Genomic DNA, 17984 nt, shown 5'->3' with positions numbered 1-17984 from the left:
GCAGGAGCCGGCCCGCTTCGCCTTTCCCAGCACCTGTTGCTGCTGGAGCCTGTTCAAAGGACACGCCACTCTTCCCCGTGCTCCCACCGGCCAGAACGCACACAAACAGCGAGAGGGATCCGGCACACGGCCACCAGGGCGGGAGGGAGGGCTCGAGGTGGCCCCGTGCAGGGACCACGCTGTGCCTCACCGCTGGGGACAGCCCTTGGCCAGGCTGCCCTGGGCGTGCTGGATGCTGCCCAAGGCGCCCGCAGGGGACACGGGGTGATCACCGCGTGGAGATGGCACTTGAGAGCAGGTGGTGATGGTGACGGTGCCACGGAGCTGTTGGTGGCTCTGTCTGCTGGTGCCAGCGCTCGGGGACGGTGGTGCCAGGGGCACAGCCAGCTCTGGGCACACTGCTGGGGACTGAGAAAGAAAGGGACGGACAACCACCGGGGACCGCAGCATCCACCCGTGTCCCTGCCCTTGGGAAGCAGTCAGAAGGCACCAGCTGGGTTCAGAGTGCATGTCTGGGAAACGGGGGGAGAGACAAAGACACCGGGGCTGCTGCTGGCTGCACCACGAGCCCGCAGTGCACAACGGGGCTTTGGGGCTGATGGAGTCCCCGGGGCTGTGCCGGCTGCCCCGCTCCCAGCAGAGCCTTGTTTACTTTAAACCTAAGGTGAGGAAAGCACTGCTCACAAGGGCACAGACATCCCCTGTCGCTCGTGTTTCTGCGGGGGGGTGGAGGCGGTCACTTGAGGCTTTCAGGAGGAACCCCCGGTAACCGGACCCGGCCCTCCCCGCCGGGTGGGAGTGCTCCAATTATAACAGCTCCTAAAGCCGAGAGCACCCATTTATCTATCACGCGGTGGCAGCAGGAGCGCCAGCGCCCTGAGGAGGAAGGGCTCAGCCTTTTGCCTGCATTGCTCCTTCGAGAGGGGACAGCAGAGCTCCTGCCTCGGTGACGCACCGTAACGCAGAGGGATCAGGGGAAAGAACCGCCCCAAGGCGCACGGGGCCAAGGATGCGCTCCTGGCCCCGCTCCGGCTGCTCTGCTCTGTCCCCAGGAGCACCGCCGCTGCTCGGGAACCGCGTGCAGTGTGGGCAGAGGATGGCCCGCTGCTGGTCCTGGGGTTCCTCTCGGGCAGAGCACCCCGGGTTGCTGTGGGTGTGCCCTGGCGCAGGGCACACAGAGAGATGGGAAGGGGCTTTGGGACCGAGTGTGACACCGGTGCTGCAGTGCTCGCCCTCCTGTGGGCGTCACAGGGGAAGAGAACTCAGTTACACAGAGGTTTCTGCTCTCAGAGCAAACTCTGCTGACATAAAGAGCCTTAAAACCAACCTGGGTGGGAAAAGCTCCAGGATAAGCCTTTAAAAGGAGGCCTGGGGCATCCTCTTTTTGAACCATCCTCAGGGTGAAGCACGACCTTTGCAGGTGCATAGTTGCCAACGGCCTCTGTCCCACTGCTGAAAATAGGAGCAAAGATCCATGGTGGGACCAGCACTCTTCTTGTCCACGATCCCAGGGAGATGCAATGCTCACAGTGTGGACAGATGTTGATGCCAGGCACCGTCTGCCCATGAGCCTTTCCTTGCACTGAGTACACAGGAGATGCTCCCAGTGAGCTGGCAGCTTGTGTGGCTGTGGGCTGGGGTCACCATGGTCCATGCAGAGCATTAAGAGCAGGATGCCAGAGTGAGGATTTGGCCAATGCTGGAGGAAGCCCAAGGGCCCAGTGGAGAACTGAGGGGCAGCATCAGGCAGGAAGGGCTGCAGCCACCTTTGCTCCTGCAGAAGAGAGCAGCAGTGAATAAAGTGTGGAGCAAAGTGCCCGCAGGGCCCTGCTGCCTGCCCCAGGTGGAAGAGCCAAACAGTTTCTCTTTCCCCTTTCCTGCTCAGCCCCAGAACTGGGGCCAGGGTGGGGGTACAAGTGAAGGGAAAAGCACAATGTGGGGCTGTGAGCTGCTTCCCTGGGGAGCCCGGCTCGTGATGCCAGAACCACCCCAGGCATCTCCCACAACCACAATGTGGACAGCAACAATTGCTCCGAAGGATGCAGCCTCCAGGCAGCCCCAGCAGCGCAGGTTGGTGGCTGCAGGCAGCCGGGCTGGCGAGCTCCCCTCCTCCAGAGATCAAAGGCAGCGTCTGGTATTCAGCAGGGCACCAGCGGGGTCACACAGGAGCGGATACACCGCTTCCTCCACCCCATAAACGCGTGACGGGCGCGCTGCGGCACCGTGGGCACGTGGGGATCCGGGCACTGCTGCTATCCATGGCTCTCAGGGACACCGCTGTCATTGCCAGCGGACGGTCTGGGCTCACTGCTCCTCCAGCAGCCACGGGCACACAGTGGGAGCCAGTTGGGGGTGAAGGAAGAGAGCCGTATCCCAGCCCTGCAGGCCAAGAGCGACACACGGAGCCCCACAAGCAGCTTTTGGGGTCTTTCGATCTTGGTTGTGTGTAAGAAACTGTTGGAGAGGGGGAGCAAAGCTCTGGGGGTGAGCACCGCAGTGCCACGAACACAGCTGTCCTAAAGGTGTGGAGGAAGAGCGTGCTGTGGCTTCGGCGCTCCTAGAAGGTGTTTTGCAGGGAAAGGGAAGCGAGGTGCTCAAAGGAAGGGTCGGAGTGCTGCAGGAGGGGCACGGCTGCTGCACACCGGGTTGTGAAGCACAGTGCTCCGGTCTCTGTGGATCGTAGGAGACAAACCAAGCAGCACCAGAGGTTCTCAGGCTGTGGGTTTTTTTGCCTCCCCATTCAGGAGCTGGAGCCATAGCCTACATTGGCTGCAGCTGGAACACAGGCTGTCCCAGGCCGGCTGGCACAGCCCCAGGCATGCCCGTTCCCTAGCGACGTGGTTGTCACAACCCCAGCAGCATACTTTAACCTTTATGCTCTCCACGGGCGAGGAAGGCTCTTTGCACAGCCAAGCCCCATCCGTGCTCCAGGAAACCCTACACCTCAGCTAAATCGAGCAGCGGGGCCACGAGCAGACCCCACCTGAGCACCGGCCGTGCTGCAGTAACACAAACCAGCCCTGTCCCCACAGGGACCAACCCAGATGCGTGGTCAACAGCTTAACTGCCTCCATCTGCACTCTGGGCTTCCCTGGGTGAGCCCCAGTCCTGATGTGTTGGGTCTGATGGAGAGACAGGGAAAAATCCCAATGCCCATCAAGAGTCCCTTCACAGAGGCAGCAGCAGCTGAGAGCAGGCAGGCAGCACTGGGGCTGGGGCTCTGACAGCATGACAAAGCCATTTAGTCAGGAGCCTCTTTGCCAGCTGATAGAGTACTCCCTTTCTCAGCATAAAGCCCAGGAAAACATCGCCTTTAGTTCCAGTTCTAGTGGGAGCTCAGCAAGTTACTCCACAAAACAACACTGCAGAGTTCATGCTAGCTCACCCTGCTCTGGTTCTCTGGCTATCCCAGCTCCAGTCCCTCACCTCCAGGCACACTCAAAGCTGATGAGCTTTGTTCCTGCTTTTATAAAAACTACAGAATCTGAAACTGCAAGGTGTAGAGCTACAGAATCCAGATTCCACGTGATTGTTAACCTACCCCAAGTGCAGAGGCAGGTGCAACACTCCGTAGTAACTTTAGTTCCCTACTGCAACTGGAAGTCACCTGCCCATTCTGCTCCTCTCCTCCCCAACACACAGCCCCACCAGAACCCAGATCTACTGCTTTCCCAACACCTGGATGCTCTCCTTCTAATTAAGAGCAGCTTACAGTTCCTTACCCCCCAGCAGTGCTGCCCCATGCCCTCTGCCACAGAGGTTGCAGTGTATGGGGAATATAAGAGGCCGTGTCTGCAGGAAGAGGTAATATCTTTTATTAGACCCAATGATAGAGCTGGAAAAAACTGACAAGCTGTTGGGCATACGAACCCTTCCTCAAGTCTGATCAGAAGCCATGTAAGGCTGTCACAGAACCACAGTTGCTCCATCATTCAGGGGCTGATGCCTGCTGCAGCTCAGTCATCCTGCTTGCCTTCCCGTCCCTCCACAGCTCAGCAGCAGTCAGGTTCCCCTCTGCCTTGCCACGAAGACTTCCAGCTCCCGCAGCCCACGCGCTGCCTGCTGCACAGGAGCTGGCACCGGGGGCTGGAGAAGTTTTCTGATGGCACATTCCAAGTCCCAGTTTCTCTGTCTGGCAGCTCAGATGGAATAACTCCACTGAGGCATTAAGCTTATGGCACACTGAGAGAAGTCTGCACCCCTTCGGTCAGGCAGATCCACACAGAGCTGAGCATCTTCAGGAAGATCTGGCAGCATACATTTACACGTTCCTCTTGCTCCTGTCATCCTGCAGAGCATGGCAGGGCTGGCAGCAGCTCCTCGGGCTGGGCTGCTGCTGTGACACTGCCCACCCTCCGTTCAGCAACGTGAGGGCAATGGGTGATCAAAAACACACTGCAGCCAAACAAGAACCTTCAGGTGAAGCAAACATCCAGCTCTCAATTTAGCTCTCAGAGCACTTCCTGCCTCTGTCACCTCGTAAGGAAAAGCCTGCAGTGCTACACGCCTTGAAACCTATCACAATGCTAAGGGATCATTCTTGGTAAACTTTAATCTGGATTTGATCATCTCTTTCCAAGGCTGGAATTTCTGTCCTCCAGCACCTTAGACCATTTAGTCTAAATTTAGTTTTGCTGGTTGAGCTAGACTGGCCAGGAGACAATGCATCTTTAGCCAACATAGCTGTGCTGGCATGAGCCAGGGAGGCAGCAGAACAGCAAGAGTCATTTGCCAGTTAACTGGTTCCCCAAATAGAATGACTTCAGCTATAAAACAGCAGAAGGTTTAATGCTCTAACACGCACAGAACTACTTTAAAGCGAGACAAGACTAATATCAGCACTCATCTAAACATCAAGACAGAGCTACAGTACACAGCCTTGTGGAAGTCTCAAATTATTCAGCATGATTCAAACTTATGTAGTAAAAACCTAAGAGACAGCAGATTGAAACCAATACTTCAACACACAAAGACAAGGCAGCTCTTCCAGACGTGTACACCCTTGCAGGTTCAGTGTCCTTTAAGCTCTCTTGCAGGAAACAGATTCAGCCTGCTAGCAAGAGACAGCCGTCAAATTATGACTTTTTTATTTAGTTCAAGTACACAATGTTTGTATACAACATAAAAACCTGGTTTAGTCTTTGGAGACTAAGATGCCTAGATGCAAAAATGAGGCCACAGAGACTGCATGGCACTCTGTACACTGTGCCTCTGCCATCTGCCTCAAATAGAGTTAAATCACTCAAGAAACAATAACGGAGCCAAGCGTAGATGTTGAGACTGAAGGAAATCACACAAAAACAAACAACCTGTTCCCTCTCTGCACATCAAGGGTGCAGAGATGTGCATCCACGTGGTAGCAAGAGGGAGAGCACATCAGCACCTGAATCTGTCCGAGAAGTTTGGAGACTTGGGCATGGTCAGTGGCTGCTCACTGGGTTTCACTTCTACGCTGCGGTATCTGCGTATTGGGTTTGCCTTGTGAACCTGTAAAAAACCAACATCAAAAATGAAGAAAAGAGGTTCTGTTTGTGCTGAAGCTGATACATGCAGGGCAGATGTCAGTGGGATGCAGGCAGACATCTGTCTGCAGGATCACCACGCTGTTTTGGTCACTGGAGTGAGCCATGAGGAGCACCCGAGGCTGGGGCTGTGGGTTTTACTAGGATGACTCCACTCCGTGTGCACAGCTCCAGAAGCCATCAGATATCTCAGCCACTTTATTTTTACTTTTAAATGACCAGCTGGGACAATAGTGAGGAGCCAGTTTGTGACAGGGAAACCTGAAAATAGCTCAGCACTGACATCAGCTCGTTGAGTACATTCACACATTCCTTTGGGTCCCTGTTTAAAATGAGCTCACTTACCAGCTCTTGCCTTAGCTTAGCAATTTCTTCCTTTTCACGTTCCTCTTCTTGCTGTCTGGCCTGTTCTTGAAGCTTCTCCTTTCTGGCTTCTAGGTTTGCCAATCGTTTTTCAAACTCCTGTCTCTCTTTAGCTCTTTTTTCTGTTGCCAGCTCAAAGCTTTCAGGAACTACAGAACCAGAAAGGCTCTCTAAGTTTAGAAATAGAGGGAACAACATTGGTGCAAAGGCAGTCAGGTAAAGCAGAGCAGTACTAGTATCAAAAAGAAGCCTCCCTGTGGAGTGCTTCATCTTGTGAGGGTGGTTAGTAGACACCTCTGGGGTTCCAGGGAAAAGCTTACGGTTAAACATGAGTAGTACTAACGCAGATGTTACCCATGCCACAGGTGTCCTCATAGGAGGGAGCAAGCACACAATTGTTAGTACAAACAAGTTTTTGACTCCTGTACCCTATGAAGTTTCTAGCTCCATATAAACTAAATTGTAGATGCCTTCATCTCATTACAAATGGGAAGAAAAGACTGACAGCTGCTGCAGAAATGCCATCTGTCTCTACAGGGAGCTCCTTGCATACTATTTACCCTTATCCCTAGCTAGCACACATCAATCATCTGCCAATTGCAGCATAGCTGTTAAATACAGCTGCCATGTTAGTGTGGGCCAGGGGGGCAGTGGAGAGGAAACTCTCCCACTCCCTAGGGAAGCAAGCTGTTAGGGAATTAGTTCAGAGCACAGCACTATTGGCTGCACTGATACAGAAAGAGGCATCAGCCAGTCTAAGTCTAATTGTATCAGCTCTCAGTTACCAGCCAAGCCTGTGTAGCAAGTACTCTACCTGATAATGCCTTATTCTCCTTTTTGGGCACAAAAGGCTCCTGGTACACCACTACGTTGGGACGAGCTTTAAAACATGCTGCCTCCTTCTGCTTTCTCAAATCTTCTTTAAGCTGCACGAGAAGAGAGCCCATCAAGTGCCAGGAATAACAAAAACACCATCTTCCCCCCACACAAGATCCAGCACTCCAGACACTGGAACAGCCAGGTTGAATTCAGATTGGATCACTTGCTCAGAAAACATTATTAAAGCCAAGAAGATGTGTCACTTGTTGCCTGCCAGTTACTTTTGGGAAAAAAAATAACCCTGAGGAGCAGTTTCAGATCACAGACCAGGATAATCTTCAAGTTTCCACTGCAAACTTCACACGAGAAAAGCAATATATTATTCATGTCAATAAATCCTTCAGCACAGAGATGGGCAAAGGGATTCAGCAGCACATAGCTGCTGCTTAGCAAATACCCCACAGCTGTTCATGCAGTCATGGCTAGTCCCATCACTCACTGTAACGGGTGAAAGAAACCCAAATCACCAGCCCCTTACTCATAGCACAAGCCTCATGTCAAGTACAGAATAATCCATTACACACTGATCCTGATCTTAGATGCTGAAGTTGAGCTCAATTCCAACTGCTGTAAGTCTGCTCATATCTGTTATCTTTGTTATCCTACCTGCTGTTTCCAGCTCTGTTGCTTGGCAGCTCCCCGTTCATCAATCTGTAGGTTGAATGGCTCAGGCTGAGTTGGGGTTTTGACCTTCTTTTCTGGCAGCTTCACGTGGTCGAAATAAGGCACAGGTAACGCCTTGAACTTTGGCACCTGAAAGAAATAGCTTGAAATATTCCTTTGCCCTTTCTGCAAAGGCATGACGCTTTGGATACTTAACAGCAAACAGCAAGAAGCAAGTCCTGCAACAACTTTTTACTTACAGAGTGGAATACAAGGTAATTTTTAGCTCTTACCTCTTCCTTCTGCAATTCTTCTATTTTCTTTTCTTTTTGTATTAGTCGCTCTCTGTCACGGGAGTCAAAAGAGAAGGGGCAAACTTCCACATGCCTCTGCTCTGGCATTTTAGGTTTGAAGGGCACTCCGTAGTGTGGCATAGGGTTAGCTTTGATCACAGGGACAACCTCCTTTTCCTAAAGAGATAGCAGTATTAGGATCATACACATGTCACCAGGCAGAAAGACTATACTCATGCCCCAAAGCGTAGAATCCCTGTAATAAGGGTCAGAATAGCATAAAAAAAAACCCACTCTTGATACTACAAGAAAATAAGAAACCAAAGAGCACCAATTTACAGGCATCATGAACCACAGGCACAGCTGGACAACATTAAGAGCCAAATGAGGCATCAAATCTCACTCTGTGAATATACAATTTGAACCATCTCCTTCAAGTATTGGAGTGATCAGAAAGGGAAGTTCACGTGCAATACCTCAATAAACAAATAGAAAAGACCAACATCCTTTATCCTCTGATAAGTCTCAACAGTTCACTTTCCTCATTCATAGAGACAGTGCCCTCATGTTTTAAGTTATTTTGTTCTCATGTAAGGTAAAAATGAGTATCAGTAATCAAGCCTTTAGCTAGGAATGGCACAGAGAAAAGTGACCACTGGGGGACTGTCTAGCAGGAGGAAACAGGCTAGCCAAACCAGACAGGATAGGTGAGGCAGTCAGCACGGTGGCAGAGGAAGGCTTGACTACAGCACATCCACACTCACCTTCTCTTCATCTCTGCTAGTCACTCGAGTTCTGCTTTTCAGGGCAAAGACTGGAGACTTGGGTACAGTAACAGGAAGTACTTTCTTCTCTGGAACACCCTGTTCAGGAAAGGCAGCAGTCAACCCAAATCAACAAAAAGATGCTACATAAGTAGTCTGATGTAGCACACTATGTATTCGCTGCTGTTCTTAATTAGTGACAGACAGCATTTACCAAAGATAATTAAATACATAATGCAACATGGCTAAGGACACTGGGAAGCTAGTTGTCACCTCAGTCCTAATTCTTGGGTATTACATAACTTCTTACCACAACATCCTCCAGGATTTTAGTTGGACATGGCCTGGAATGGAATTTGAAGTGCTCTTCTTCCTGCTGTTTCTTATTCTCACGGTCCTGAATCCTCTTCTCTATTTCCAACTCAAAGCCAACTGGCTGTGTGAGTTCCTTCACGGGGGGTTTCTTGGGAAGAATTGGCCCACCCTCCAAAATTTTGTGATCAAGCTCTCGTGCTTTGAATTTGTACCTAAGAAGGAATGATAGATAGTCACCTACACATCATATGAGGCAACACGCAGCTTCCGGCAAATGGCTTTTCATGGCATAAGACAGCAGTATTCTGGTACACAAGCAGTGGTGTCACACATACTAATTAAAACTGCACACAATGCAATGTGTAACTCCTTTGCTTTTAGAAAAACAAGACTTAAAAAAATACCTTATGGATTGCTTTCTGAAAAAAACAAAATTCTGTTTACAGGACAGTTTTAAGCTGTATGCAGACTATACCACTTTTGCTATGCTATATTTGCTTTACTAATCATAAGCTGCACTCAATAATCATCTTCTCCTTCTGAAGACTATCTTCTACAAAATAAGTTGGCTGCTTTTACACCCCTACATTCACTACCACAGGATCGTGCACAACACCCAAAAGAAGCTGAAATGTTTTTACATTACTCCTCCTTCTACACACACAAAAACAGGTGTTAAGATGTAGTATTTTGTTCCAGTGACAAGCAGTTCTCTCAGAGCATCAAAACCAGTCTTTACTTACTGTTGAATTTTCTCAATTTCCTCTGCTTCTAACTCTGCTGCACTCTTGCAGGCAACAGGTCTGAGGCGATGCTTTGTTTGAAGCACTGGTGTTTTAGGGTTTGTAAGTCGAGCTCTCACAGACTTCGCTGGAGCTGGGCCTAAAATTCAAGTAACAGAGCTGTGCAGTTAATGGCAAAGGCAGCAAGAGATAGACTGTTTGCCCAGCAGAGTGCCTCTGTGGACAGCTTCCTGGCTGCACAAATATAGGTTTGCTTACCTTCATCAGATTTCCTGCTCCTCAAATGATAACGAGAGGGTGTGCGTTTCTGGAATGCTTCAACCTGCTGAGCCAGGGACACATACTCTGATGAGGTGTCCTCGAGTTTTCTTTTGTTCCCCGTGGACAGATTGAAAGGTTTGGGGACAGTGGGTCCCTTTGGCATTCGCATCTGGAGACAAAAACCTGCAGTCATTATGGCCATTTAACAGAAAGATCTTGTGAATCACAGAGTGAAGGAAGCATCCATTCCTTCCCCCTTATTTAAAGAGGGGAAAATGCTTAACATTATATGTAAATCTGAACATGCTGGTTATACATACAAAAAAAGTGTACAGACTGAAGTACAACACACAGCATCTCACAGATCTAACATTAAAGGGTCCAGGTTTTCAAAAGCATACCTTAGTATCTTGTGCAGCACAGGCACACAGTAAGCTAACAGTTACACATGCACAACTCTCACCTCTCAAGTATTTACCAGCTGAGAGATACCAGCAGCATGTACGTTGCAAAAGCAAAGCAAGGAAAAGGAGAGAGTGGTGTGAAGAACTAGTCAGCTGTGCACTGCCAATACTCAGGTTCTTACTGGAGAAGGAGGATGCTTCCTCAGAACAGCTGCAAAATCCACTTCCTTGTACTCCTTCTCAGGCTGGCTTTCCACATGTTGCTTAATTCTACTCTCCGTGCAGAAGTGGAAGTCAATGGGCTTTGTTACTTGGCCAACAGTTCTCTTCACAGGTTGTCCTATGGAAGAAGAGCATGTAAGAACTGGAAACCTTTTGGGGAGCAATCAGAGACAGGCTTTTGGGGAAAGGGGGAAAAAAAAGAAGGCATTTAATTTCTAATTGCTTGTGCAGTTTTTAAAGAACTTATCTAGAACCTTCAAAAAAAAAAAAAAAGAAAAACTTTGTTTCCAGAAAGTTTAAGGGTAAATTTACATTAAAAGCCACCAAACCATAACACGCAGTACAAACTCTGAAATATTTGCTTCCTAAAAAATCTACCTCTCCTAATGAGCCAAGTACAGGTTCAGCTTGCAATTCAGCTTGAACTCACCTGTTCCAGCAATAGCTGCCCTCAGGGACTCCTCATTCTTCTTCCGCAGCTCCATGACCTCCCGCTGCAACTGCTGCATCTTTTCCAACTCCTGCTCCTCTGTGCTCTTCAGCTTGCTGGCAATATTGGTCCTCCTGCAGAAGTACATGAAACACTGAGATATGCCTTCACTGGATATTAGTGGACAGGAACACGCTCATCTCTGAGAGCGCTGAAGAAGCACTGCTCTTTCTAGAAGTACATTCTTTAGAAGATGCCTGTTGGGATTTTGTTTCCTGAACAAAGCTGGCAGCTGCCACACCACATACCCATTTGTGGCACACACATTTGGCAAGAACAACGTTTTTTTCCTCCAAATAAGAAGAAAAATTCTCTTGCACCCAGGGAAAGCCAGCGAAGGACATTTTAAGGTAACACTGTTGCCTTGACCTGTTATTTACTAAGTGCAATTCTATTACATGCTAAATTGAAGTTAAAAATACTATAGCAAGGATTGTCACCTAAATCATCATCAGCAAAGACAAGCTTCAGCCACAGAAAATGACATACTTCAGCATTGTTGGTGTGGAGGGCACGGTCAGCTTGTTTTTCCCTCTTGCTGGGGACAGGTCAGGATGAAGCTCTTTCTTTGGGGATACATCTGTCAGCTTCTCCTTGCTGCTAGAACTAAAGTAACAAGTTGTTAGGACAAACCACTGACTACTGTGCTCTCAATGAAAGATCACCTGCAGCTCTCACCACCCTGCATAACACCCCAACACCCAGTGTGCTCTAAGGTATGCTAGACCAGCCTTACCTCACCACAGGCCCAGGTACAGATCGTCTAGTTTTCCCTGGTACACTACGGCTGTAGAAGGGAAGATTATTTACTGAGTTTCAGAACTTCAGCTTTTCCCTCTGAGGAGGTAAATGTACTATAGTTCACCTAGGTATGACTGTCTGCCAAACTGGATTTGAAAAAAGCAAACAAAAACATCCTGGCCCTATGCTTATCAATAAATAGTATCTTAGCAGCTAAGCAAGCCTGAGAAATATTTTAAGCTGAGGTTCCTCCAACACTTAGGACTACCTGGTGATCTTCTGTCAGATAAGTTATGCCAAATTTCACTTAACTGACAGACACTGAGTATGTAATAAAAGGTTTCAGAAACACTTGCTTACTTCATTCACCTTCAGACAGAGCACTGCCTTCATGTCTTACAGACACCTCATCTATGAAACCACTATCTGGAAATCAGGATTTGGTCTCCTGTCCCAAACCTTCAGAACTGCTCTGTGTGAGAACCTAAGAGCCCCCTCAGCCAAGTGGAAATCCCTTTGAAAGGAAATAGTTGCACACTCCCTCTCAGCCCCAAACAGAGGGGCTTTGATGACATACATTCTCATTTTTTTCAGGGGTGGAGCCTCTTCCTTGTTAGTCAATGCAGTATCATTTTTCTCCACTTTGGCTCTAGCTGGCTGTTTGTGTTGCTGTGTTTTTCTTTGCTTTGTAGCTGGTCTTCTACCCGCTCTAGAGTGGAGAAAAAAGTAGAGGTTAGCTTTCCCACATGTCCAAGAAGATGCATGATCAACACAACAATGTCAGCGCATTACCAACTCCAACACACTGTGTGCTTAATATAACAAGCCAAATGCAGCATAAATTACTTAAGTTTTACATTTCATAAACATAATATTCTTTGATGTATACAAGTGTATACAGAGCCCCTGGATTCATATCAAGAACTAATTCTGCCCAACTCAGGCAGATATAAACAAAGAAACTTTATAAGTCACCTCAGCTTCACATATCCTCACATTCCAGAAGCTCCCAGTGCCATAGAGTCTCATCTGACAAGTATGTGAGACATTGCATTACATTTCCATCCCTAGAAATTGCCCCTCAAGCTTAGCAAGCAGCTCAGCTATCCCAGTACACAGCCTCTGTGCTGGAGAGCTTCAGTCTCTTAGAACAACCCCTGAAACAGCTAGAACTGCAAACACTGAGAGTAAGGACCTACTTAATCACACTGCTATCAATCTTCACACAAACTAAATACTAGTATTTCACCTTTGATGGGCCTCAGCAGGAGCAGCAGCCTTCCAGCTTGCCAGGGATCCAACAATACTCTGAGGAATCACACTGGTCTCTGATACTTCTGCTTCATCCTCTTCACGGCTTTCATCTGAGAACAGAGACAAAGATCAGTTCATATACATTCACAGACACAGTAGAATGCAAAAGTGAAGCCATGTGACACTTTGCCATATGACTCTATAAGGAGATGGTTCTAAAATGGCCAGACTGATGCCTCATCATTTCCTTAGTGAAAAACAGATAATGTACCCACTCCTCCCCATCCTATGAAGCTTACTCTTTGCTATTCCTTGTGATGTGACAGAAGAAAGCATGAAAGCAGGCTTTGAAAAAGCAGGACTGTTCTGCAAGACCTTTGCCAGATTTTCTGCAGGAGGAACATTCTCCAGGTTGGCTTGTTGGTCTGTAAGAAAGGGAAGACGTTCACTATACACGCTATATTTGTCATAACAATACCTGTGAATAGCATTATGATGTTAACAAGTTACAGATCGTGATCAAATCTTGAATAAAAAGAACAGAAAAATCCAAGCTTGACGAATGATGCAGTCAATAATATGACTCATCCACTGGCACAGAAGCCAAACAGGCATCACAGCAAGCCCTCGTCCAAAGAGAAAACAAATCAAGCAGTTGGAAGCAACTTACCAAACCAGGAGTCTGCATTGTGTACATCATCATCGCTTAAAGTTGCAAAGTTGATGCAGGGGTTCGGGACATCGAAGGAATAGCGAGATTCTGAGCGAGACATCTTCACGCTGTCCCTGGAAGTCCTCCACCTGCACTGTCACAACCCTGTAGACAAGCAATGGTCACCTGTGACACCTGACCCCAGCACTGTTTCTAAAGACAGATGCTGAAGGTGTCTGTTACATTTTCCCATCTTGTAATTCACAGCCTTTAGACAGAAGCACTCATAAGCAACACAGGCTCAAAAACAACAAGAAGGCCAAACTGCAAAAGTTTCCTTTGTATCTGTCAGGGTTGGAAACACTTCCACAAGGGAGTGAAGTTCAAAGCCTTTTCAGAGAGTGACCAATTTGTTCTTTCCTCCCTCAGCACACGCAGCAAAGAGGACTTCTTACAGTAACCAGACGCAGACTCATAGAGCAAGAGCCTGACAACAAGGTGGATTCCAGAGCACAGCACCTTTCTGCCTCTGAAGCACTACAAACAGGAACTAATAACACAAATAAGCCCCAGTGCAGAGAAGGGAGTTCTGCAAAGTATGGTCACAGAGCAATAAGCAGGAAGAAGTCAGAACTGGGTTGCTGGCAAGCCCCACAGAACTCTGCTGAGAGGCTGGCCAGGCTGTAAACAAACCAAGCACTAGGAGAGCGTCAAGATCAGTCCCTGCAGTTAATTAGGAGAGCAATGACAGCAGAAGGAGTCCTTATGTCAACAAGTGTTATTAAATGCAAGGGAATGGGAATAAAGACAGCAACTAAGTAATAAATCTACAAATTGCAACAACACCTTTTCGCAAAGGCTTATTTTTTTATTTATTTTTTTATGATTTTATAACATTGCACTTAGTCACAAGCAAAGATATGTTATAAAACACTCCCAAAGGAAATCCCCTGAACTTTGCTTTTTGGAGCCCAGCCATTCTAAAGCAAAATATCCATGTTCCATAAATTCTAAGGTCTCGGCCATTGGTCCAGGCAGACTTTGCATAGTTTCCCCCCTAGGCAGCAAGCTGCAGAAACAAGAGTTTAAAAGTAAATTAAAGTGTCTGGGAGGTACCACTGCTGGCTCTCACCCACAGCCCTACACCCTCTGAAGGCAGCTGCACTGAGAAGTCTGCAGTACCACAGCACAGCTACCCTAAGGGGAAGAATGCCTTCAAAGAAGCATCACCTCTGTGACTGAAGATGTCAAGGTAAGATCCAAAGAAGGCAAACAGAAGAATCAGAGCCAAAACCAACTGTAACTGAGCCCAAGACATGGCTGGAATTGAATGCTTTCCTACCACCCTTAATCAAGCTAGGGTTTCTGTCAACACTACCAACTTTTTTAAAAATCAAATGCGTCATCTGCATTCTCCCCTCACCCTCTGGTCAGTCTACCAAGCTGAAGCTGCAGGCATCGTGTTTCACAGCTACTTGTTTCCACTGCTCACTGCTGCTGGGCAGCAGCACCTCCCACAAGCCAATTTTCTTCCAGCATTTTGCTGCCTAAAGTACATATTCTTCCATGGCTCAAGCAATGCAGGACTGATTTGTCACTGAGCCCTTTCCCTCCCCACCCCAGACTGAACTGAATAATCAGCCATGAAAACATGAGTGCACCAATACCATGGTTCCATACTCCAAGTCTCTTGCGTAGTAGAGAAGTTATGCTGAACAAACCCAAAGAGCCTGAGTCCGTCAGATGAACTCACAGCATCCTCTTTGCAGCTCCTTACGCATTCCCAGAGTCTGGAGCTAAGGAATTGCCACTACAAGTTTGCAGAGCTCTGCGGGGACAAACAGCCCCTTTCTGCAGGGTGGCTCACAGCAAGGTTCGTGCCTGGTTCACACTACTCTAGCTCAAGAACAGCAGTACAGTGAGAATCCAGTCCCCTTGCTTTCAAGAAGACCTCAAATTCATTTGGAAAAGTGACTACATGACTAAAATCTTTATTCTCTTTCTAGTTGTGCCATCCTGATTGACGTACATAAGCTACACATAGACATGACCCCATATAGCTTCCATACAGAGCAGCAAAGCCATATCCACAAAGATGAATAGACCATGGGCTTCTCTACACATCAGGTTTCTTTTGAGTAACTACACTTCGTCACGTTCCAGAAGAGTGCCTCGGCCTGGTTTGGATTAGTTGGCTTTGATAAAGGATTAAGCTAAATTGGAACAAGCATTCCTATCCCAGAATAAGACTGATCCAACAGCAAGTGCAATGGGTATTTCAGAATAGCTTCACACCTCACTCTAATCCAAATTAGCTTTAAAACGCTGATGTGATTCCATCACAGATGTGCTCAGTGTCTTTACCTCACTGCAGTTGTGAGCTTCTTGCCAGAAACATTTTGGCTGCATAAGGCCTGAGAGGACAACTCGGGTGAGACCCGCACAGCACCGGCCTAGCTGCAGCACAGCACCAAGCACGTGCTAAGGGAACACACCTCAGCTTACTGTGATCTGACCACAAGAGCCCCTTGTTTTGAGAGGCTCAATGCCGGGAGAAGGAGGGTGCAGGGAAAAATCTGCTCTTTCTTGCTGTCTTGTGATTTAATTGGATGTTTCTTGGTCCATTTGGGACACCACCATATGACAGTTCACCACTGGAGCTTCACAAGCTGCAGATGTTACCTCTTCTAAGATCCTACTAGAGGTTTGGAAAGACAAAAGAAAATCCAACAGTACAAAATGCGTGAAAAGGACATCCTCAATTCCACTGAGGACCAAACAAACCCAAAGTAATCAAACAGGAGTAAGCAGAATAAGCTCACTCAGGGCTGAGGACACCACACAGCAGTTTCCAGAGCCCTTTGCTGGTAAACCCAATGCTGACTGCCATTAAATCACAGAACTCTGCACTAACAAGGCAGCTCCTTTAATTCAGCCTGGCAGCTTCATCATTCTCCTACAGCACAAAGCTTCTCATATCATTTTATAGGATTGATAACCCAAAGTTCCCAGGTGCTTTTCACCAGTTAATATACAAACTGAGCCATTATAAAGGAGAGGAAACTGCTTCTCTAGAGGTACAATCCTGCCACCAAAGCCTCACAGGAGGCCTTCCCACCACACAGCTACTGCGTGAACTTCCTCAGCAGGATGAAAGAAGCCAATAACATCCTTGTGTCTTTTTTCTGACTAGGGGTGAGCATTCTTAAATTCTGGACCTGCAGCTTCTCCTTCTGAAGAAGGTTTATCATTCAAACAGGGAAAACGTGCTTTTCTGAACCAATGTTGAATCCTTCACCCTGGCTACAGTGCAGAGTAACATTACCATCCCATCGTGTAATGCTCGGATTGAAGCAGGGATCCAGGCTGGAGGAGCTCAGGGGAACGAGGTGCCAGCAGCCTTTGCCCTAAAGCTCCCCTGAGCTGTCCCCCTTCCAACAGCCCAAAATAGAGAGCCTGGACACCTCACGCTCTGTAAATGAGATCCCACGAGTTCTAAGAGACACGGAGATGCCACGTTCTAAGAATAGCTGCCCAAGGAACCGAGTGTTATTTTTAGGCAGGTAACCTCTGCTTATTGTTAGATAAACTGACGTTCAAAAAACAACAAAGCAACAAAACGCTGTGCGAGAAAAGTACAGCATTCCTGCCGCCGCGGCACGCACCCCCTTCCTATTCCTTTCTCTTCTGAGTTCTGAGAGGAGAGCTCTCATTTGAGAAGCAGCAAAGCCCCTTTTTTCCCCCTCCTCACTTAAGTTTTGCGGCTTTCTCCGGGCAGTCGGTGCGGATGCAGTCAGACACCTCCACCCTTCTCCACCTTTCACCCCGGCGGCCCCGCGCGCCCGCTCCCCCGGAGCCGTTCCCTGCGGCGGAGCCGTGGGCTGAGGCCTGCTCCCAAGACGTAGGCCCACAGTCAAAAGGGCCCAGAGAAGAAGAGTGACTCGGGATACCGTTACCGGGACGCCCCCAAAGAGAACGTGAGGAGAGGCCGCAGACGAACAGCCCCAGACGGCTGCCGAGCCCCGGGCCCCTCCACTCACACTCACCTCAGCGCCGCGGCCGCCAAGCGCGGGGCCCCTGCCCGCCGCCGTTAACTGATTTCAAACGGGGCTCGTGTTGTCCGAATGGACCAATCAGCGCCCAGGGCACGCCCTCGCTGCGTGCCGATTGGGCGGGCTGCCCAGAAGCTAAAAGACCCGGATGAGCAAGCCCGCCCCGCCCTGGTGCTTCCGGCGGAGGCTGACGGGAAATGTAGGCCTCAAACGCACAGAACCCCAGGGTCAGAAGCGAACAGCAACTCCCATGATGCACAGGGAGGGATGGGCCTGGCCAATCAGGGGAGGCGGAGCTCTGAGGCAGCCTATCAGCTGCTGGGAGGCGGGACTCACGGCCAGGGCAGGGCCGAGTCTGGCTGATCCGCGCCCGGCGCCCGCATCCGCCCTCTGCCGAGTCTGGGCACGCTGGGGCTCTCCTTCGGG

At 48.8% G+C, this 17984-nt stretch overlaps 1 protein-coding gene across 2 annotated transcripts; it reads right to left on the bottom strand.

The window, feature by feature from the left end:
* Positions 1–5376: 5376 nt before the first annotated feature.
* TPX2 (TPX2 microtubule nucleation factor) lies at positions 5377–17639 on the bottom strand. Of its 2 annotated transcripts, none has more exons than XM_065754347.1 (17): positions 17553–17639; positions 13525–13671; positions 13154–13279; positions 12850–12964; positions 12178–12309; positions 11349–11465; positions 10800–10933; positions 10330–10487; positions 9741–9912; positions 9483–9621; positions 8735–8951; positions 8425–8523; positions 7661–7837; positions 7371–7517; positions 6700–6811; positions 5868–6055; positions 5377–5487 (listed from the first exon to the last, which is right to left on the bottom strand). In XM_065754347.1, the coding sequence occupies exons 2-17, from the start codon at positions 13625–13627 to the stop codon at positions 5377–5379; spliced, it is 2247 nt and encodes a 748-aa protein (XP_065610419.1). In that variant the 5' UTR covers positions 13628–13671; positions 17553–17639. The 2 variants fall into 2 exon arrangements, with proteins under 2 accessions (XP_065610419.1, XP_065610420.1); XM_065754348.1 differs by having other exon boundaries at positions 5868–6034.
* Between the last annotated feature and the right edge of the window lie 345 nt (positions 17640–17984).

Source organism: Cyrtonyx montezumae, unplaced genomic scaffold (assembly GCF_038088225.1).
Source record: "Cyrtonyx montezumae isolate F1298 unplaced genomic scaffold, pur_monq_1.0 scaffold_9, whole genome shotgun sequence".
In the NCBI taxonomy this organism is placed as follows: Eukaryota; Metazoa; Chordata; class Aves; order Galliformes; family Odontophoridae; genus Cyrtonyx; species Cyrtonyx montezumae.
The sequence above is the reverse complement of the archived record's forward strand: the minus strand, read 5'-3'. Positions and strand labels throughout refer to the sequence as shown.